At 45.4% G+C, this 23,244-nt stretch overlaps 1 protein-coding gene across 1 annotated transcript; it reads left to right on the top strand.

Annotated features, from left to right (window-relative positions):
• Positions 1–16,818: 16,818 nt before the first annotated feature.
• Positions 16,819–22,895, top strand: SCN3B (sodium voltage-gated channel beta subunit 3; the record flags this gene model as incomplete). Its single annotated transcript, XM_084301386.1, has 6 exons — positions 16,819–16,873; positions 18,471–18,634; positions 20,223–20,448; positions 21,501–21,639; positions 22,251–22,347; positions 22,833–22,895. 5 exons carry the CDS (start codon positions 16,819–16,821, stop codon positions 22,312–22,314), a joined length of 648 nt encoding a protein of 215 aa, XP_084157512.1. The 3' UTR covers positions 22,315–22,347; positions 22,833–22,895.
• Between the last annotated feature and the right edge of the window lie 349 nt (positions 22,896–23,244).

Genomic DNA, 23,244 nt, shown 5'->3' with positions numbered 1-23,244 from the left:
TCCAGACCGTCTGTATAGGTTGCCCTCTCAGCTAATCAGGCACTTAGGCAGTTGATATGGATTATAATAAAAGATGGAGTCAATCAGCTTTTTTAATTATTATTCAGTTTGGTTCTGACTGGACAGTTTTATTCCTTTTCAAGGGTGTAGATGAGCTGTGAAACCATCTGAGTGTAGAGAGCTGGTAGTAGAGGAACGTGCAGCATTTTGGGATCGTGATTCCAGGAGGTGCCTTAAAAGCCATGGAAACAGCCATGCTCTGGTTTGCTTAATGTGAGAGCTGTTTTATGATGAGATTTAAGGTGCTTGGTGCCATAATGATCATTTTACTTGAGAACTTTGCATCCTTGATGCTGATGAGAATTTAAATTTGGAAACGTGCAGAACTTAGTTACTGACTTGGGGTTTTGTTGGACACTATCCACCTGCTTTTTAGCTGGCAGTAGTAAACTTGATCTTTGTAATTGTTTTAAACTGTGGTGCAATTTGGGCAGCCAGGACACTATAGACAGATAATGCATTAGGAATGACTAGAAAACTTCCAAAATGTGTCTCTGAAGAAAAACGTAATCATGGAAAATTAAAATACATGAGTTAGTATTTTCTTCCATGGAAGCGAAGCCTGATACTTTGATAGTTCACATGCACATAATAATACCTCCTTTATAGCTATTTCAGGACCTTGAAAATTTCCACTATCTGGAAAAAGAAGGTTTTGTAATCAGAGCATATAGAAATTTATGCTACTGCATCACTTGAAATTAGATTACTCTTTAACATAACGTATTTTAGGATTAATAATTTCAGAAGATTTAAAGCATACATTCAAGAAAGCTGCTTGGGACAATAATCATCTCTATTGGGTTATCGCAGAAAATCAGCATTGCATTCAAATATTACTGTCTTGCAGTATCATCCTGGAGTGTATTATTCAGCTGCTGAAGTGACACTGCAAAATGAGTGTCTTTTTGTCACAAAATGCACATAAAACTAAACATCAGAAAGGATAAATTATATGTTATACTAGTAGGAAAAGAAAAGACTAAAATCCAAGAGCGAAACAGTTTTGTGAGGTCCACAAAAGTTGAGAAAGGGAAAATAGCATCGTAAGGAAACCAGTTGTAATAAATTACCACTCCTGTGGGAACTGTTTTGTACTCTGAAAAGCAATTCTGTGATTTCTTCTCACCAGAATGATTAATGGACTGATTTCTGCAAGAGGTAGCATGTTTAAGCAAAAGATAAGTACAAAAAAAGGAAAGCTTAGTGGTTTTGCAGCTGCCCATTGTGAAATTGGGTTCTCTAAGAAAGAGACAAAAATGAGGATACTTGCATAAGGAGTTGGACCAATGAAATACAGCAGTCTAATTTTGATCCAACAGGGGAAACTGGGACCACATCACAAGGCTGTATCATCCCCATGCTGACTTATGCTCTTTCCTCCAAAGTCACCTTAGGTGCTTAACTATGCAATTAAAGCCTAGCCACGACAGGCTGGCCCTCTAAGCAGAGGTTTCACCAACTGGATTCAGTCTCCTGCTCTGAATTACCTTTAAGTTTTTGTCTTGCTCCACAGACTCCGTGAAATCAAGGTATGTTTATCCCTCACGGTGGCTTCAAGTAGCACATTGACTTTGAACAGCATTCCAGTTCTGTTTCCTACATGCTGTTGGTCAGTACCGTTTCCCATTTGCCTTTGGACACATCCCTGGTTGTTACCAGCTGCCTCATGCTTTTGTGGTAACTGCCTGTACGATTGTGTCTCTTGCGATAGAGCTCTAATTTAGTATAAAACATCTAGTTTGGCAGCTGGCAATAATTTATTCTATGAAATATCTGGACGTATTTTTTGCCAGTAAAAAATTCCGAAAGCCAAATCATTTGGCTGATGGAGTGGCACTGCTGAAATGTTCAATGTGAGAGGAAAGCCAGGCATGTGTCCAGGGTTTCTAGGTGAATCGGCCCAATTCCCAGGAGCTGTGCCATGTGCAGTGCACACAGATGGCTTTCAGCACTCCCAACCTCCTGCAGGAAGTGTCAGCGATGGCCTTTGGTTTTGGTTTACACAAACCCTATTACCCAGCAAGAGCAAGTTGTAAATCAGTTCTTGACAAGTCTGAAGTAAATGAATCTCTTTCCTGTTTAAGAAGGTGGCCTTCTTGAACATATAAATGTCTACCGGGTTCGCTGTTCTGGATCAGTGTCTGATTTGCTTATGCTTGGTTTCCTTATGGAGATGAGTCAGAGACTAAAGAGTTTCAGTCTAGTGAGGAGCAGAGTACCCATTTTAAGTACAGGTAGCTGTGCTTTCTTGATTCCTCCTGAGAGGGAGATAGTAGGGACTGAACGTTTCAGCTGATACCATTGATATCTCACACAGTAATCTTTGAGATGGAGAGCATCAGAACAAAACTACAAGCCCTTACTGCAGCAAGCCAACCAGATAATGCCTCAACATTCCTGAGTTGTTGGGGGTAGATGGACTCTGCTTCTGCAGCCAGCACTGTTCCTGTGCTGTTTGTGTAAAGCATTCTCCTGGTTCCCTCAAATGTGCACATTAAAGTTCCTTTGTTCATTTTTTTTTGCATTAGCTTGTGGTGTCCTCAGTGTTGCATTTCCTGATGTAGTTTCTCTTTTTATGTTTCTTGCTTACTGTTACTTATGTTACTTGCCTACTTTTTAGCTGAAGTTTTCACTTTGTAAATTGTTCTGTTCATGCAGTGCAATGTACACCACTCTGTCAGCAGTTATTTGCAATCTAAAGGTAAGTTCCGAATCTTCAAAGCTGCCCATCATGTGGTTTGATTTTCAAAACTGGAGAAGTGCTGTCTGTGTGAAACGTGTTGCTTGCAATTGGACATCTGGCCTGGGCATACGGCTGCCTCCTGCTGTGACCTTACAAAGTCCATTAGGTGAGCAGAGCCTTCTGTAGAGTCATGGTAAGCGTGAATATGCATTTTCTTTTGTGCATTTCTCCTGTTGTTTTTTTTTCCCTTCAGAACAAAACCTGGCTGCAATACTAGCACATTAGGCAGGAGAGGGAGCTTTTACCTTGGGATGGCACATCACTAGCTGTGATTAATTCCTTTGTCTTTGTGAGCGTGTGGTATCGTTGCATTATAAAGCATGTTTATGGAGATAATCCACTTATCAGCCCAAGCACACATTCTCTCTTCACTAGACGACAAATTAGTTCTTCCCTTATTGAGAGAGATCATAAGGGTTACCATAACCTAGAGTAACAGGGGAGGGCATGGCATGAAGCTGATAATATCAGAAACAAAAGTAGAAGCAAGAGACAAAAAATAAATGCATTGAAAAATGGCTACAAAATACAAGTGATCTACTGCAGCAACTCATTCATCAAGGGGATTTGGCCTTGCCCCACTCTAATCTAAATTGAATCTAATTTAGATTCCAAGCAAGGGATGGGAATCCTTTCCTGAACCAAAACAAGCCTTGCCACCTCCTACCTCTTCATTACTCATTCCTTAATTTGTTTGGGTTTGTTATGTAGGACGCTCAGGAAGAATAGCTTAAAGCTGTGTGTGCCTGTGCTGAATCTGATGGTGTGATCACTGCTTTGCTCTACGTTGGGTTGACTTTTTGAGGCAGTAAGAGCACCCAGAGCTGGCAGTGTGCCTCTGCCTGGCGCCCCCAGGAACCTAGGCGTGAACATCCTCCTCTTCTTCCCTGAGCGCTCGCTTACTTGCACTGCTACTTGACCTAGTCTGGGGGAGTCCATTACAGCCTCAGGCTCGAGCAGTTGCTCTGTTTTTTCACTCTAAAACTCCTCTCTGCTGGTGCCCAGATGCATCAAGCCCGCCCCCGAGGAAGGGACTGGCAGGTAGTTTTCTTCATTTTTGAGATATTCGTGCTGACCTACTTTCTGTTCTTGCATTATACATCGATAAACAGCAAAGCTCAGCCTCCTGGTTTGTGTATGTCTGAAAAGCCCAAATGGCGTAACTCCTTCTCTGAGGCTTGTCAGGGCTCCCAGCAGCTGAGCTGAGTTCAGACTGCTCCAGGCTGTGGTCAGTTTTATTTTTTTCCAAGTCTTTATTCAGTGCTCTGTTGCTCTGATTCCCTCTTAAACTGCGTGCCCTATTTTTTCTGTGGCTATATCCTGCGGAGTGCGAGGTTGGGAGATTTGGGCATTGATTCCAGGAGGGATTTCTGTAACACGGGGCACGTCAGGACGCTGGCTTGGAGCATGTCCCAAACCTTCACGCTGCCTTGCAATTTTCTAGCTCCTTGCCTGATTCTTTGACCTGTGCCACTCAGCGTCTGTGCTTCCCTTGCTCCCAGAAGCCCAGCCCAGTTCTGAGGCATTTATTACCCTACAAATACTCTGCCACCATACAGAAATCTCCTGTGAACCTGTGGATATGTGCTGTGTGGTCTGGTCGCTGTCAGAGTGCCAGCAATTTTGTGGTGTCTACATATTTAGTTCCCACAGACTGAATTTGTCTCCTGCCGCTCCCAAAGAACGTGCCTCAGTCTGCCCCAAATGGTGGCTTGAGCAGGTTGTTGGGCCCCGAAGGCTCAGGATGTGGAAAGTTTAGGGCATGGAAAAAACCTGCCTGCAAGTAGTGGGAGGGAGCACTGCTTTGAGGAAGGGGAAAACCAAGTGGCAAAGCAAGGATGGTAAGAGTGGCTTGGAAGAACTTTGGAGGCAAAAAGAATTAAGTGATGGGGTCAGGGGGTATCAGGATGCCACTGAGAATTTGCTGGAAGAAAAAGGAAATTACTACCCTGCAGAATTGAGGGTATATAAAGAGCTAAACAATGAGCCAGAGCACATATAGGTTATGTACTTGAAGTCCTAACTGATAGTTTTCTGCTGTCTTTATCTGCGTGCTTATCAGGACTGTGAGACCTTCCTGCAGCCTGCCAGCCTCCTTATGGAAAGTGTTAAAAGCCACGTGAGAGAGGTGGGTGCAGCAGGCTGGTAATGGGAGTAAGGATTGTGGGCCTGCTGCTTCCTTCCCGCTTCCGAGAACTGCGCCAAAAAAAAAAAAAAAAAAAAAAAAAAAAGAACGAACCTCTATCACATGTGAACTGTGCTCTAGACTGCTTCAGGCAAGGGCTGGGAAGTTTTTGTTCTGGTTGCAGAAGGAAATTCCAGTCGAAACCAAGACTGGGTTGGCCTCGTTAGAGCAGGACACAGGTGGCAAAACATCTCCTTTCCTGAGATTCCTTGAGTGAGTATTGGGGTCTGCTATTTAATGCATCCAGCCAGTTTTCATGATCCAGTAATTGTGCTCTTTTCTCCAACAACCTGCTTTAGTGATATTCTGTTCTCTCTTCTTGTTTTCCTCTCTGACATCCTCACCCTGCTGCTGCTCAGTGCATCAGCACTGATGAGTGTATAATTTTATTACATTTTGAGCTGAAAGGAATTTGGAGTTTGGTGTTCAGGAATGTAGAGACACCCCATTAAATAGTAATTGGTGGAATGGACTGATGTTTTTCAAATTGTGAATTTTTATTATTGGGGTGTGTATAAGAATCATATTTTTAAAATTAATTTTACAATTAAAAAATATATATATTTCAAAACAGCTGAAAAGAACAAGCAACTGACACACTCATGCTGATCAGCTGTTCTGGCTGCTCCAGTAAAGGGCAGGTAGAACTTCCCATTGCTAAGCCTGAGTTCTGTTCCAGTAGACTGGGCCAGAGAGGGTTGCTGTCTGGAAGCTGTTTTTGTGGGTTCTGTGAAATACACTGTGGGTTTTCATATTTTCTGTGATAGTGCTTCCATGTGAATAGGAAATGCTGCCGCTGTTAGCATGAGTGCATCCCTTTGGGTGACAATGTCATTATCAAAACTAGAACAAGTCTCAGAGAGAGCACCTTCTCACAGCAGGGTATTGGTGTTGTATTTTCCAGGTGTAGCCAGAAGATTTCAACCTTCCAAGACAGCATTTTGGCTTTGACGATAAAATAACACGCAGAAAAATCTATACACTGCTGGAAGCATTCCTAACTGCATTAGATCTTCCTTATCAATCTAAGCCTGCCTTTGGAATCGTGCCATGGGTTCTCAGGCTCGTGTCAGGTTTGCTCAGTTTCGTGCTTGTTTTGTGTGATGCATGGTGTGTCTATCAGGCTGGCTGATGAGTGTTTTCACTGGAAAACAGAAAATTAGTAGAACATAGAATCCGTTTATAGAGGACTGTAGCTATTTGCAAAAGTAATGACATGCAAATCATTAATGCAAATGCCTTAATGCCCCAGGGAAGAAAAGTATGGGAACAAGAGGGACAAATGAAACATTTCGTTCTGAGATAACACCAAGGGGAAGGTTGGTTTTGTTATTGGATTATTGCAGTCAGTCAAGGACTCTGAAGTTTAAATGATAAGATTTGGTTCAGTCCTGATTTATTGGCCTGACTGTTCCTTTTGCTCCTCCATTCTGCAGTAAGCAGTCGTCTCTTGCCTTGTACTGGAGCTATAGTACCTGACTTTGCATCTGTTGTTTGTACAACAGCTACAACAATGGAGCCCTCTTTCCCCAGAGAAGAATAAAGAAACTTTTCTGGTTTGTGCAGGATTTAGAAGGTGTCAGTATCTTAAAGTAACTGAAAGGGTTGTAGTTGGAATGATGCTTCCTAAAGGATTAGAACGAGGTCCTGTGAGGTTACCATTCTCCTTACCATACTTCACATGCACAGCTGGACACAGGTAATGGGGTATGCTGATGTTGTTGACCTTTTCTGTCAAAAGAGAAGATTTTTGTCCACTGTCCTACTGTGTGACTGCCTTGTGTGGTGTTTCAGTTCTTCCCATATAGCAGAATTGTACAGGAAGAGGACCTTGTGCTGCACTGCTGCAGCAGCCTGTGAAATTATTTAGGGTAAGAGGATGCTGCTATCATCAGCAGCAAAAGCTTTTGATACTTTGAAGTCCTGAAGTGCTTCCTGCTTGCACGTTGGCACCCGTATGTTCCAACAGCATAACACAATGTGGGGAAAAGAAGGGACTGCAAAGCTCTGCCTAGAAAGGGAAATCAGGTGAGAAGCTTTTGCTGAGCAAGCTGCATAAGGGCAGGAGAAAGACAGATATTGCCAAATGAGCCCATGTGTGATCATGGGCCAGCCATGAAGGTATGGGGGTCAGTGGTGGGGTGAGGCTGCGTCACCTGGTCATTAAAGCAGGAAACAGGAAGCTAAGGGCCCTCACCTCAAGGCCAGATTTAATCTGTGGCCTTGAGCAAATCTGTTCACCTTGGTCTACCTCTGCCTCCACTCTGCCTCCTGGGTGGGAGGACCTGGTACCACATGGGCTCAGGTGTTAAAGGGCTGCATCAGTTTATGGATGGATACGTACCCAGTACCTACTGAAAGCAGAAGGAGGTGACACCGGTTATTCAAAACCTGAATGCATTTTGCATATGCTTGTGTGCAGAATTGACCCTATGTGTCTGTCTGATCTTTCAAATTCTGCTTTTATGGCCCCCACAGTAATTGAGAGGAAAAATACCCTGCTTAATATTCTGCTACAGATTAGGAGCAATTGTGGTATTTTGAATCAACTCAAATACGCTGCTGTGTTTGAGATACTTGTTAATACTTTGCTGTGATTTTTGTTTAATTATTTTAGGTTTTGGTTCCTCTAAAAATGCAGCTTTATTTCTTGCTTTCAGAGAGTGAATGAGGCTACTGTGACATATATGAGAAAACACATTTCCTCATAAATTGAAATAAGCTTCCTGCTTTTCTGAGGTTGTGCGAAATTCTTATTTCTGCTTCAGAAGCAGCTTTATGCTTGTGCCTTCTGTATGTTGTGTTGCTGGGTGTCATTTCTTAGAGAATCAACTAGTCTGATACTAGTTGTGTGCTGTTGCTCTGAGATGCTGGGAAAGGGTGGTAACGTCTGTGGTTGGTGAGAAAAAGACTATTTATAGAACAAACAGCTCCTGTGTTAGGAGATGTCATTCCTCGTGTGGCGTACATCAGGATGTGTGTAGGAGGAGGAAGGAGCGATGTCGAAGCGCTGGGAGTTGCTCTGCAGCGAGCAGCCCAAGCCCCACCGAGCACCTTTCTCCCCAGCTCCCCGCGTGGGGAGAACAGTTACACGCAGGAGCTGAGAACATAATCCAGGCAAATGGAGTATGGTTGCGTGCAGCCAACTGGGAACATCTGTCGGGGTTGTGCCGCTTAGTGCACGGCTTGGTTTTTAATGTAATGAAATTGCTGGCATAAAACTTGTTTTATCAAAAAAACAAACAAACAAAAAAAGCCACAACTCTCTCCTGAGATGGCTTTGTTTGAAGTCTTCTGACAAAAAGTGGACATCCCATCATCTTCCTCTGCTTGCCACGCATGAGGGTTGAGAGAACTCTGCTTCCCTCAGCCTCCCAGCTATTGTTCTGCTGATCCTATACAGAAAAGCCTCTAGAAAGGCTTGAGGATATAAAATGTCTTGGTTTTAGAATGAAAACTGTACTTCCCAAACTGTTTTTAATCAAGGACTGTTTATCCTGGAAGCACTAACTAGCTGTTGTAGAGGTACTGTGAGCATCCTGGGTACATGAATGATCAGAATTTAGTAACTTGTGTACTGTTAGGGGCTGAAGGCCATGTGTCGTGCCATTGGAATGGAAATGATCACGCCACTCCTTACTGGGTCACATATGTAGCCTTTCACCTCATTCTTACTGGGATTTTATGACTATATTGATAGCTTCTGACATCTTCGCTTTTATGTAGAGGGATATATTTGTCTCTTTAAATGAAATATATGTGTATAGTGTTCACTTTCTGATGCAATCAGCACGGCTCCTTATCCACAATCTGCTGTTATCATCGGCTGATTGTATCTGGACAAGAATGCTCTGAAGCTGAATCTATACTAATATGAAAGAAAAAGACAAAGGACATTACAGTACAAGTAATTTCCTGTTTTGATCATTCAACTGTATAAAATAACAAGGAAAATGTTACGGAAGTTGCAGACAAAATTTAATTCTCATCAGACCAGCAAGCTTATCTCTCAATTACAAGTAACAGCAAATACCTTTTTATTTTAATAGGAAGTGTTACTGATAATAATGGCCTTCTGGAAGCACTGTGCTGAAATCCTGTATTTCTGAACGTGTGAGTGGTTAGGCAGAGCCCTTCAGCAGTGTCTGTTGTTCTGGAGTTGAGATCCCCATCTCCAGTGCTGGAAGGAAGCCGTTCCTGTTTCCGAAGTGAGTACCATCCAAAGAGCTGGGTTTGGGTTCATTTAGTATTAAGGGTGGGCAGATAATTACGGTACCTTTAGGACCAAGAGCACTCTTGAACTTCTTTCATCCTCCATGTGGCACTGATTTTTAGTCCTTGCCAAAGCACAGGCTTGAGCTGATGACCTGGTTTCAGCTTACCTTGAAGTAAGCAACCTCTGTGACCTTCGGGCAATTACATGACTCAGGTTGCTGGCTCTCCTGTTCACGGGATGTAGAACTAGGGGTGCTTTTGTTATGTTCTGTACAAGGGCTGCTGTTGGAATTGCATTATTCACTCTGCCTTCCACCCTGTCTGATTTCACAGTTGTTTGTTTTTTATTATCATCACTTTATTTATTTTAAAGAAGTGGCTGATGCGTGGCAGGAGCACATGGATATCTGTATGTGATATCAGCAGTTACCGATTCATTCTCCTCAGAGCATCGGGTGCTTTAATTACAGCCAAAGCCAGTGTTTTTATGTAGTCTGTAGCTTCTAGTTAAAAGTAGTGACTCACTGTAATCGGTTACTACATGTGTTATAGTCTATTTGTGTGTAGTATCCTCTCTGTTCAGTGTGATCCACCTGATCTTCGGAGGCACCATGGAGGAAAGAGTAAATGCCCATCAAACAAGTAGTGAGAGGGGACAAGGGCTGTTGAGGCTTGCAGATACGGTGTACGAGGCAGCAAGGTACAGACAGCAGGATGACAGAAATAAGGGTACCTGTTGGGGAGGCAGAGGTGAAATGGGAGGAGCGAGGGAGAGGCAAGGCAAACATGTGGAGTGGGTCAGAATTGGTACTGTGCCCCAAGGTTCAGTCCACAGAGAGCTTTCTGCATCCCTCTTGCTTTTATCATGTCACAGAAATCTAATTCTGAAGTCCTTATTAAGCATCACGTACATCTTTTATGGCCAAATGCTTCCATAACTTGACAGGCACCAAACAGACACCAACCAGAGAGCTGTTCTGCTGCAGGGATTTTATGTTTCTGCTAAATCAAGACTTCAGATCCTTGGGGTGAAAGTGCAATGTTTGCAGCTGCATACGAAGTATTAAGTATTGCGTTCTACCTGGCAGCTACCGTGCAACTTTAACATAGCTTTGTGCTGCTGGTTTTGTTTGTTTGTTTGTTTTCCTAACAGAATTGATGTATGTCTGAAGAGTCTCACAGTAAACAGGGAAAAGGGGTAAGCGATGGAGACACACACACTATTTGGAGGTAAATTAAAGGGAATTTTCAGAGCAATGAAGTAGTTCGGTATGGACCAGTTTGTTGGTAGAATATTAAGAAGAATCCATGCCAGAAATGGCATATCACAGGGTTACAGGATTCCTTTTTTCATACAACTCATGGCTCTGGATGAGAGATTTGTTCTCCATTGACTTTTCATCAGTCTCCAGCTGGGACCCTGAGGAACCCCCAGTCATGAAATCTCAGGACAGAAGCGCCTCCTCGGTGACAGGGACTTTCCGAGATGAATAATGAACAGTAACACCATCAGATGTCAAGTGCATGCAGCCAGAATGATGGGAGAGCACAGGAACACGGTGTCTCGAACTCTTCAGATCTGTACTGCCTGAAAAACCTCCCTGAACAGAGGCGCCTGCCCTTGCCTCCTGCTCCAGAGGGAAGCGCCTCTCTGCGGGAATACAGAGAGGGCAGCGCTATCTGCCGGCCCTGCAGGGCACTGCTGATGTTTTCCAGGACTTCACAGCAGAGCGCTAGGCATGTTTTATCTCCTGCACACATCTACTCACACGCTTTTTCCTTGGTATTTCTCCATGTAGCCTCTGCTTTCCTGTACAGAATTAGGCCTCTGGATGAAAACCTATGATTATTCTAAATCTGTTTTTTGTTGTTGGTTGGTTGGTTTTGCTTTATTTATTTATTTTATTTATTTTTTTAAGTTAATAAAACAACTACTGAAGCTCAGCAAGCTGTAGCACAATATCTAGCCAGGAGAAGGTGCTTACTTGGATGCTGAAGGATGAGCAATAAGTTCCCTTTGAAAAATAGCGGTTCTGAAAGCAAAAGAAATTTTTTACAAATTAAAAGCTCTGTGTAACTTGTGTTATTTTACCCAGCACCTGTGAATTTGACCTGGAAGATGTTTCTTACTGTCTGAAGACAAAATATCTTTCAAACTTGTCAAAAGACCTTTCTGATTTGCCATACGGAAGCCGGAAAAACTATTTCTCCTTTTTTTTTTGTGCATGATGTCTAATGTATTATGCGTACTTGTCCTTTTAGATGAAATATGATGACAGTTGCGTTACTAGGAAGGGGAAGTTGGAAACCTATAGATAGAAGGTATATATACACAACATGACCAAAAACCAAGAAAGTTTCTTTCACAATGGAGATGTGACTGCAAGATAGTAAGTATAAGTATATCCAACCAAATATCTGCTGTACAAAAAAAAAAGTCTCTTGGAATCCTTTGTATTCCCTGGACTTCTGTGTAAACAAACCACATCTGAGAGGTAGCCCAGAGGTGTCTTTTAGGGGAATTGAAAATGAACTTAAAGCTGCCTTCCCCTCATTTATTAATGGCTGTGACAAGCTTCAGCCTTGCTCACCATTTAAAGAAAACCGCAGCAGCCAGCCCTTTGATTAAGCAAAGGTAAGGTGGTAACACTTGATGAGCAAGATTTATTTATTTATTTTTTACAGAAATACAGTCATTGCAGGGTGCTACAATAATTGATGCTTTGGTGTATTTTACTAGCAGTAAAAGTTTAGAAATTAAATGAGCAAATGTGAATGAATGTGTGTGGCAATCTGACGCTAATGGATTTTCAGCTGCTGCTGAAGTGAATGGGCTGAGGAGGGAGAGGCCTAAAAGCGTATTTGTGAAAGTGCCACCTCATTAGATTCCAGATCGGTAAAACAGCAGTTCAGTTACAGCACACAAAGGCTTGCTTATGTGCATATGCACTACTTGATTTCATTGGCATTGAGTCTCAGAAAACAATATCTCAGAAGTACCTGGAGCAACACCAGGGCTTAGAATTTCCAGGATGTATACCGTAACACACATCCAAATATGGCTTGCACTAAAGGTCTGAAAAAATGTTTATTTAGTTGCTGACCACGGAGTTAGCAATGTGCAGGAATGTCTCTCAGTGCCAATTTCTCAGACAGAGAGGACAATTTTCAGCCCAGCCCTCAGAGTGCACCTGCTGCTTAAAGGGATCCAAGTCCCCAGACCCTGCCAGCCCTCTGTGCATGCGCAGGCTTTGGCTTATGCAATGCCGTTGTACGTTTGAGAAAGCATTTCTCTGACAGGGAGCACCACTCTGGGCTCACAAACAGCTCAGGCAGCCAGCTTGCTAGAGCAGTTGGTTCTTGTTCACAGAGAGAAGGACTCTCTGTATCCTGTCCTCCTCATTCTTTGTCGTGAAAAGAAAATAATTCTCAGAGCCAACAATAAATAGAGGCGTGTTGAACAGCCTGTGTTTTCTCTGGGAGGTAAGGGTGGCAAAGGGATTGGGTCTTGTGTGTCTTAACTGAAACGAGAAAGGGAAAGCAGCTGGTATTAAAGGGCCAGAATATTGCCCATCCAGAGGCCTTGGAAATCAGCTGGTCTCTTCTGCAGGCACAAACAGACCTACATAAAGCTCTGTGAGTAGTAGTAAATCAAGACCATGCACAGTCCTATATGTTGGAAAGATGTTTTGCAGCATGTACAGGACAGAGAATGGAGTAGTTATTTAGTATGGAGCATAGCTGTCAGGAATTGTAGGGGTATGTGTGTTGGGAACCCCAATCTGCTACATCCATAGGGAAATAGATCAGAAAAAAGGGCTGGAAAGCAAATGCAGGCAGGTGTTTATAACAGAGAGCAGGTCAGGCTGCACAGTTCCTCTGGCTACCTGTGCTGTGAAAGCACCGACAGGGACCTCCCTGGTGTGTGGGGTGAGGGTCCGGGAGGAGCACACTGCTGGGGCTGGGTGCACCTGAACTGCACTGGGAGCTCTGCATCGCCTGGAAATGCAGGTTAGGAAATAAGGTGTACGAGGAGTATCACTGGTGCTTACAGTAACTGGGGCCAGATGTCAGTACGTACGTGGAGAATACATTTAAAATCTTGTGTGGGATAAAGAGAGAATTAAAGTTGTCCTGTAAAGGCAACTAGAGAAGTCTGCCCTTACAATGGATTTCTGTAGAATGTGTTTTAAAGCGCTAGGGTAGGATGCCTTCATCTAATTCAGCATTTTTAAATCAGTCTTATCAGCGTTATCCTGTGTGACTTTGCTGCAAACCATTCCTAGTTTGGTACTAGCTCGAGGCTGCTCTTGGGGAGCAGCAGTGAGCAAGTGTGAAGGGAGATCCCTTGCTTTTTGTGCTCCTTCCCCCAGCACTTGTTGTGCATCGGGAGCTTGCACTGCTGCTGTTGGCTTACTGCACAGAGGCTGGGACGGCTGACTGGGAGCGAGTGATGCCGGGGTGGGTCTGTGTTGGCTCCTGCCAGACAGGAGAGGCTGTGCAAGGCACGAGCTTTGCTGATGTGTAGCTGCACGGCGAAGAGATGTGCACTGAAGGGAGCTGATGTGACTGCGATGGCAGAGGGAGCTGCCGTGATGGCTGTCACACGGAGTCCAGAGATGCAGGTTTTGTGTTCCAACTCCTGTTGCCTGGCTCGGAGACCATAAGAGTGAAGGATTAGTGGGGGCAGGGGTGCTGAATTTATTTTTATCTCCTCGTCTTGTTGTGCCTGTGCAAAAGTGCCAGCCTTTTTTTTTCCTTTTTTTTTTTTTTTTTTTTTCGCCTGTGAAGCATTAACTGGGTGGGTTGCCATAGCAACTCCTGCACGGTAAGTTGGGCTGCCTCTTGCAGAGAGATTTCTCCCTCACCGTTCAGTCCCCTTCAGCATTTCCCCTGCAGCAGCAAAATGGCTGAGGGCTTTGTAGTGCCGAGGACCCTGCACCCTGTCCCCAACCTGCCCTCTGGATGCGTCAGGGGGCTGTGCATCCCTGGCTTGGGTGGGTTGTGGAGGATCCATGCTCTCCACCCCTTTCACAGCACAGAAAATTCAAAGAGGCTTGCAGTACAATATCCCATGTATTTTCAGGTTTTTCTGGTGAGGTCTGGGCAGTGTTTCTTGTCTGCTCAAGACAGGCACGTGGAGATGTTGGAGCGGTTCCCAGCTAAGCCCAGATCGCAGTAAGAGTGAAAGTATCTTATCCTTTCATTCTCAAAACATGCAGTATGGCTGAAAAGAAGTCCAGGGAACACGTTCTAGCAGTTTAATAAACTGGACTGACTAAAAGCATTTATTTTGAATTACCTTTGATTTTGTCTGTAGTATACTAAGCACACTTTAGGTGAAGGAATAAAGTTCAGAGCCAGGTGAGAGAGGGTGTGGTCTCCATGTACGTCTCTAGCCTATGACTTTTTGTGTTACAATCCACCCAAATCCAAGCCCAGTTTCACCAGATTTTCATCTCTGGGTACAGTTTGTCTCCTTTAAATAGGAATTAGAGCTCCAGTCTCACCAGGATGGGTAGTGCGCAGTGCTTGAGGTCTGTACATGAGTGATTCTGAGGGACAAACTCATTAAGGATATTCGTTTGTTACTGTAATTTAAATTGGTTGACAGATGAGTTCTGGAGTCCCTGGGGTTAGAGGAGGAAAAGCTTCTGTTTCTTGCTGGTGCCCTGAGGCACCTGAGAGCAGGGCTGTGCTAAGAAAAAAGAAAAAATGATGAAGGGTCAGTTAATGGCTGCTGACCAAATGACAGAGCCGCTGCCTCCTCATAAGCCTGCAGTTCCAGCCCCTATTGTCCCTGGCAGGATTCTCCATGACAGAAGTAATTAGAGCAGCCATAGCACATGCAGTACAACTCTGCTGATCCGTGCCCTGTGCTTGCTGGCAGTGCACCTGGCTTCCTGAGAACAGATGTGATTACCACCCCGCTTCATGAAACAGGTGGTTGTCAAATGAGATAGCCATGGACATTGTTCAGTAGTTCCTGTGTCTATAAAAAAACCCCTCCATCGGCACTCATCCACCATGCACAGGCTGGATTGTTCCAGAAAAGTTAGGAGCAAATCCCATGGCTTTGTCTGCCCTTCCTTTTGTTGAGCTGTGAACACAGCACGGGGTGACGGGAGAAAACAACCGGTCAGTTGCTGCTGTGATACTTCAGGGCTGCGAAGGTTTCACTGCTCCCAGCCAGCTGTGGTTTGGAACCAGGCAGAGCACAACGTGTCCAGGGGGTAATAACGGAGCAGAGCAAGGAGCTGGAAAGATGTCCTTTAGCTAGGAATTCCCTGGACTTGTTGCATGGCTCTTCGTGCACCTGATGTTCTCTTCCTGTGCATTTGTGGTTCGGTGCCTGGGAGATGCGGGTGCCTCTTGGACCCTGGTGTGCTTCATGTCACTCTGCCATTGCAAAAATACAGCATGCAAGGGATGCTGTGGAGGCAGTTGCTCAGCACATGGCTACAGGCAGACAGTACTGCAGCATTCTGACATGAAGCTGATGAGATGATATCTAGGAAAAGCATTTGCTGTCTTTGTTCTGTGCCTGCTTCACTTACACAGCACAAGAACCAGATTGCACGTGTGTGCCCTCAGCACCGAGCCCCCAGCACCAGGCAGGTCTGGACCTCAGCAGTGTTGTGCCCTACTGAGAGTAAACGTCCAGCTGACGGGCTCGGAGCTGGGGCTCTCTGCTGCCTGCAGTTTTTTCTGTTCGGGTGAGCCTGACCGTCTGCACGCTGCCCGTGTCCAACACTTGCTTCTGGGTTTTGGCACTGGAAGTTGCTCACATGTCGTCTGATGGGATGGGTTAGGTTTAATTCAATAGACTGTGCTGTTTATTGAGCTGCCGTCGGAGCAGACGCTTTAAAAAGAGGGAGCACATTTAACAAGCACTTCATTTCTCCCTCTCAGTCCACGGTGACCTTCAAAGTTGGAGAAGCCCTTCTGGGCGCGGTGGCTCCAGGCCAAGAAGAGAAAGCCCAGCCTGCCGCTGGCATCGACCCCCAGGGAACCAGACTGGAACATGAGGAGAGAGGATTTCCCAGTATTTCCAACTGCGACCTTCAGAGCCGTACAAACGTTAATATTAACCTCATTAGAGGCGGAGGCCTTTGGGTGACCTCGCACGGGTAACTCCCCCCCCCTCTCCCTCCCTCCCTCCCTCCCTCCCTCGATCCGGATTTATTTCGGAGGCCGGATAAGTGATGCTATAGGTCGCTAACATCCTCCCTCCGGCTCTAACCAAGCCGCGCATGCTTGCCGAGAGCCGGGCCCCCCGCCCGGGCTAGGCAGGGCTCGGCACAAGCCTTTTTTCGAGCCAGGAGACGCTGCTGGGGTGGCCGGAGGGCGAAGCGGCCACCTGCTGCTGGCTCCTGCCCCGGCCCTGTCCGTGGTGCTGCCGCCGGGCCGTGGGTCCCACCCCGCGGGGAAAGCGCCACCCGAGGATCCGGGAGCGCTCAGCAGCATCCTCCCACCCTGCGCTCTCTCCTCCAGGCTCGCCACAGGCATCCTGTTGCACCGGGGACGAGGCGGCGAGAGGAGCCCGGAGCGTTTTCCTGCCAGATCCTGGGATCTACTGGGAGCTGCTGGGAGCTGCTCCTCGCTCCCGACAATGGCTGCGCTGCCTCGGCTGCTGTGGGTGTCCTCGGCCGTGCTGGTGGTCTGGGGTAGGTGCTCCTTTCCTTGTCATCCTCGGGTTCACCTCCGAATCCTCTGCTTCTCTCCCGGAGGATGCTCCTTTTCCCAGCAGGGTTTCTCTGAGGCTGCCGCGGAGCCCAGCCTTCAGAGCGGATTTTAGTTTTGTTTACAAGAGGAGAAGGAAATAACGTTTAGAGAGTTACTATGGATGTAATGGAGTTAATGTGAACAAAGAAAATGCGTTCTCGCTAAGTGGGCTTACCGCAGAAAACGTGTGCTTTAATATGCATGCAAGTTCCTTACTGTTTCCCGTTTGCTGTTGTTCTCAAATTTGCAATGTAATTTAACGTGTAGTTTCCTTAGAGAGGTTGTGCAAACCAATATGCTGTGCGTTAGTGCTAGTTGGCCATGCAGTCTGTGTAAACTAGAGGAAACGTGTAGCTTTTATTGCAGTTCCAGTTTTTCCTCTGAAACCCAGCAAAGGTTTGCTGGTTTTGCAAATACAGCTAGATGTAATCTGCACGTATACCTACAGCTCTGTGTACGTGTGTGTGGATGTGGGTGTACATATTTAATTGAAATGGAATAAAGCATGAGCCAGTTTTTTGTTGTTGTTGTTGTTGTTTTTTTTTTTTTTTTTTTTTTTTTTATCCTTTCTCCCGGAAATCTGTTGCTACCCACGGAGCTGGTAGTATGGGAGAAGTGGAATCCGGCTGTTCCCCAGGATAGGTCCCGGGATAATTCAGTGCTCAGGAGTGTGGGGGTTAATGGGATCTCAGAGGCTGGGGAGGAAGGGAGCAGCTAGCAAAATCAGCATCTTCACTCATCTATACTCTAGGCTTTGGAGACAGGTTTGGACAGACATAACCCAGCATTGTTTAGCCCAGGGGACAAATGTCAGCAGGGATTTAGTCTGAGATGCTGTTCTGAAGCATTCGTTTTCACAAGTATTCAGCTTCACAGATTGTGATTTTTGTCTTGGTTGGGAGAGCAGTATTTTATAGTTGCCAGTGTTAGCAGAAATCTGATTGGAAACGTTTTGAACAAGAATGCATATAAAATCAATAACTCCCCCAGCTGCCAAATGTACTCGAGTCCAAGCCCCTTGGTTCCTTGGACTGCTTATGAAACCTAGAAACAGGAAGCGAAACGAGAATCTTACCCCTTTGTTTTGAACACATTGCCAGATTAAAACATCCAGACCTTTTAAATTAGCACAAAGAAGAGCGAGCTGTTCCTCCATGCTTGAATTCTGGGCTTTCTCTCATACCAGACACTGTAACTGCTGCTGAAACAGGAGCATGCTCAGCATGTGTGAGAGAGAATGAACAGTGCCTCTAAAGCAGCATTAATTACTAGGGGGAAAATTAAAGTTGTGGCGAGGCAGATGCTGGAGAGGTGAATCTGCACGAAGTGATCACCCTCTGTTAATTATTATGAATTATTTATGCCCCTGAGAAGGAAGCTTCGTAAAATTTGACATTTGAGACTTAGTTGTTGTCAGAGGGTGCTAGTATTGAATCAAAAGGTTTTTCACTGGGGGATGATGGGGTCGTAAGTGCTGAGAACTTGGTAACTGATACCTCTCTTTTTCTCTCTTACATTTCTTCTCACTTCTCCTCCTAGCTGGTTTTTGTTCTGCAGTATGTGTTGAAGTTCCATCAGAGACAGAGGCTGTCCAAGGAACACACATGAAGCTACTCTGCATCTCCTGCATGAAAAGGGAAGAGGTCACAGCCAGCACGATGGTGGAATGGTTCTACAGGCCGGAGGGTGGAAAAGATGAACCCGTATGTATGTTTGGTAGCTGAGCCCTTGCTTTCCTAGGTTATCTGGTGAAACATGGTCCAGTGAAGGCATGTAGGAGAAGCCAAAAGGTGCTAGGAGAGTGAGTTTGTCTTGCCACAGGATCCGTGATGAAGAAGAGAGACCCAAATACGAACAAAAGGTTTATGCCTCGTTTTCATTCAAAGTCTGTAGAAATGCCTAGCAGGCTGCTTTAATGACATGGAGGAGGGACAAGCTTGGAGCTAAATTCAGCTCCAACCTGCAGGTCTGCACCATTTGTATAGCATTTTCGCCCAGATATTCCACAGCACCACTTTTGGGCAGTGTCTAAAGTGTCTTTTCCTTGTTTAGCTGTTATCCATGCTTGCACACAGCAGGTACCTGTGTCAGGAAAAGCTGGAATCTGTTGGTGAGCCCAAACATTTGGGGCTGTATGTACATGAATGAGAATTGTAGTTCTTTTCCTTTAATATGTATTGTCTAATACATGAGGGAATTGAGAAGGGAAACAGAAGTATGGAGTGAGTCCTGGCTGCCTTGGCCAAGTCTTATTTCCTGGGCCACTTCTTAACCCTGAAACTGTTCTTTGGAGGTTAAATCAGGCTCTGCTAAATCTGTAGGACAGAATTTAATTATTTTTTTTTTGCTACAGAGAAAGCAGACTGTGGCATGATCTCTGTTGTTTTGGATCCCTGTCAGGAAAGGGTAAAATTAAGTTTTCAGGGTGAATTAAAATGAGAATCTTACACAAGAGGTAACTGGAAATCAAGAAAGAATGGTGAATCTGAGAACAAGGTTTGAGTGCACACATTCCTTTCTAGCTATTTTATCTAAGTATGAATAATTACGTCAGTACCTGCATTTTACTGTGATTGATCAGAGACAGACAAGATAGCAAATAGGCTCCAACTGTCTGAGAACAAAAGGAGCCACACTAGGGAGTGAGGCAGGCATTCACTTTCAGTGACCCAGGTGATAGATTTGCTGGTGGCAACCCAGAGAAAGGTAATGAAGGTGAGCTGGGGCAGGCAGTGTAATGCTGTGATCATGTATAGTGGTCAGCCAGCAACTTACCAAAAATTAGGCCTGTGAAAGCCACCTAAGATCTGTTCTTCTGACAGACTATTTTCACACTGCTCTATTTCTTCTGCAACACTGATTTCAGCTGAGTATCCCAGGGCTTACTGAAGATGACCGTTTGTCTTTGCAGTATTTATTTTCTGTGGTACCTTCTGAAGATGATCCAGTGACTGACAGGCTGGTCATTAAGACTACGGGATCCTAATTTTAGTTGCATTGCTGATCTTTTGTGTCATTGTCCCTATGTCTCTCTGCTGTTCTGTGCCTCAGTTTTTCTACTTCCACAATGGAGATGATTCAATTTTCTCTCTTTTGCAAAGTAGTTTAAGATTTTGAGGTAAAAGATGGCAAAATCTGAATATGTGTTGCTCCTAAGGAAGCCATATCCCGGACCGTACACATGTGTAGCTAGAGAAGAACAGAGTTTCAACCGTTTCTTGCATATTCTCTGGTGTTGTCCAAGATATGAGCCAGTGATTAATCTGAGTATCCCTTTACATTTCCTCACAGATCTACAAGTACAGGAACACAAATCAAGAATTTCCAAGCCGCTTCAGTGGTCGGTTACAGTGGAATGGGAGTAAAGACATGCAGGATGTGTCCATCACTGTGTTAAACGTCACCTTGAACGATTCGGGTATCTACACCTGTAATATCACCCGGGAGTTTGAGTTTGAGATTCACCGGCCTCTCTTCACAAGCTCCAGACTGATCCACCTCACCGTGGTGGAGGAGGGTACGGAGGACTGGCAGACTGTGTCTTGTGTCCTAATGTGCCATGGGCGTTGTCTAACAGGGACATAATTTTGTATTGCATTGCAGGAGAGGGGGGACTGAGCTCCCAGGTAGCTGTGTCTTTCTTTGCCAACAGCAAGTACTATACAGTGTTCAAGAGGAAAGCCCAGCTTTATTATTTTTTTTTTTTTCCTGACTGCAGCCTTGCCTTGGCACAGAGTGCTTGTGTGGGGATGGTATAAGCATGGAAGGCTGAGGCAATGTCTGGGAACAGCTGGGCAGGCACAAAGTGCAAGCAGAGGTTTCCAGTTTCTCTGCTCAGAACCCTCCCTTCTCCCCTGGCGGCTCTGGGATGCTACAGCACAGCCTTTGCCAGGATACCCACAGCTTCTCCTTCCTCGCTTCCGCCCCCTCCCTCTTCCAACTCATTCTCCATTTTGATAGCAGTCTGTTGCTTCTTCCCTCTCCCAGCCCCTCCTTCCCTTTGCATTGCTCCTGTCTTACCACTCCTTTTGGTTTTGCTCCTGTCTGTGCTGGGATCCTGGCTCATTAGGAATCAGTAGGAATCCTGCTGTCCTCTACAGAGAGGGACAAGAATTTTTACCCCTCATCTTTTCCTGTTGTGTCTACCCTTTCCTTCTTCCCCACAAGCATCTCTGTTTTGATCTCTCTCAAATCACTGCCGGCACAGCACACTCAAGTAACAGCAGTGAGTAAGATGTACAAAGGAAGCAGAATGTGAAGATGAGACAGGCACACGGTGAGCAATCTGTAGGAATGTGTAGGTTGCAGAGAATGCAAGACACGTGCAAGCCTGTGCATGCTTGATGCCTGTGGAAACACGCAGTGGAGTTGCTGCTGGCATACATATTCTGCTGGCAGTCTTGCCTGCTCCCTGTCTTTTGACCCATGACAGTGTAGTGGCACTTGGGTCTGTGGCAAGGTGGGTTAGGAAGGATGACACGAGGGTTTGAATGGAGATGCTGTGCTCTGACAGCATGTAAATGATCACGTGCACGTAAATGATCAGAGATGATTTCATTTTCTCAACAGCTGGAGAAGACTTCACCTCAGTCATCTCTGAAATTATGATGTATATTCTGCTGGTCTTCCTCACCTTGTGGCTACTGATAGAAATGGTCTATTGCTACAGAAAAGTCTCTAAGGCAGAGGAGGCTGCCCAGGAAAATGCGTAAGTGTGACATCCCTCCAGATGTGAGCAGTGCTGCAAGGGTCCTTCAGATGTCTCAGTCCAGGTCAGACTGCAAGAAGACCAAACCTTGCTCTTGCACGTTTCTAGCTGATGTTTGCTATGTCTGGAATAATTGCAGTGTTCCGGAGTACCAAAAGAGACGGTGTAGTAGCAAGGTGAGGGATGATGTACAGGGAAGGGAGGGTGGCCAAGGTGGGCAGTATTCCAAAGTGGCCCAGCATGAACCGTGTGGAGATGCTCTCGTGGAAGGCCTGCCCTCAGAGATCTGACTCACAAGCCTGCAGCCTGTGCTACTTCAAAAAAGCAGAGGAAGACAAGGAGAATTCTGGCAGCTGATACACCAGGGATGTTCCAGTTTTTATGCTGGCCCATTCCCATCTCTAGGAAAGCTGTATGTATAGGATTTAACAGTCGGGAAGGCTCACTGTCTGCTCCTGACTATGCCAATGAGAATGTCCTACTGTGAGCATCTTCTACAGGTGGAATTTGTTACCTTAGAGATACTTACAGTCATTCAGTATCTCTGAAAGGGTGAATGGGCCTGAAATGTGCACTTGAGGTTAAGCTTTCCTCTTTCCTTCCAACTACAGAACAGACTACCTTGCGATTCCGTCAGAAAACAAGGAAAACTGTGCCGTGCCTGTGGAGGAATAGCAGAGAGGAACCAGCGGAACAAACGGCACCAGGGTAGGTGATGAGGGAGCAGTGAATTGCTGCTTGTGCCTGTCAACCCCTCACCCTTACTACAGTAGGTTAGGTGTGTGGGGCTGGAGAAATGGCAGAGGGGAGATTCCTGGAGTCTGGCTTTGCCCCTTCTCTGGAGCTTCTCCAGTGACATTAGAAGCAATTCAGGTATCTTTGGATGGTGGGTATACTAATGATTTTAAACCCCAAACCAATGCACGTATTTAGGCTGTGATTTCATTACTCCTCCTTTGTGCATCCCTGTGGAGTTGGGAACAGTCACTGTCCCCTGCAGATGGGGAACGGGAGGAATAAATGGCACTGTCTCCAAAGGATACGTCTTCTAGGAAGGACTTTGTGTGCAAACGTCTGTGACCTAGATCTAAAGACTTGTTCATGTCCTGTCAGGTATCACGCTAAATGTATCACGATCCTCACTTCAGTACCTTCAAATGACTTGCACTCCAAGGGAATTCTCTCGCTTGCAGGGGCTCTGAAGACAGAAGGACCATGTCATGCCAGCCAGGTTTGAGGGGGAGCTCTACGCCGTCGGGAGGAAATGCGGGGAAGTGTAAATTCTCTTCCATTTGCCTTGGACTCTGTACAGCCTTGACTTTGGCCTCATGACTCCATTCTGAGCTGCCAGCCCATTTGTTAATGGACTCTCCTTTTGAAGCATGCTGAGCAAAGGGCACAGGGGTGTGGGCAGCACGGCTCCTTCCCAAGTTTCAGTCCCCTCATCACGTTAATGGCTTTGTAAATGTTAGTGTCATTCCTTAGCTGCTGTCACCACCACTTTTATTTGCAAAATATGCTAGTTCTCCATTGCAGAGGTAAAGGTTGTATGTATCATGTTGTTCTGACCTGCAGGACTGGGAACAAGGTCATTTAGGGTGATGT

The sequence above is a fragment of the Netta rufina genome (genome assembly GCF_964035555.1).
Source record: "Netta rufina genome assembly, chromosome: 25".
Classification (NCBI taxonomy): domain Eukaryota; kingdom Metazoa; phylum Chordata; class Aves; order Anseriformes; family Anatidae; genus Netta; species Netta rufina.
This window is presented reverse-complemented; position numbering and strand designations above follow the sequence as displayed.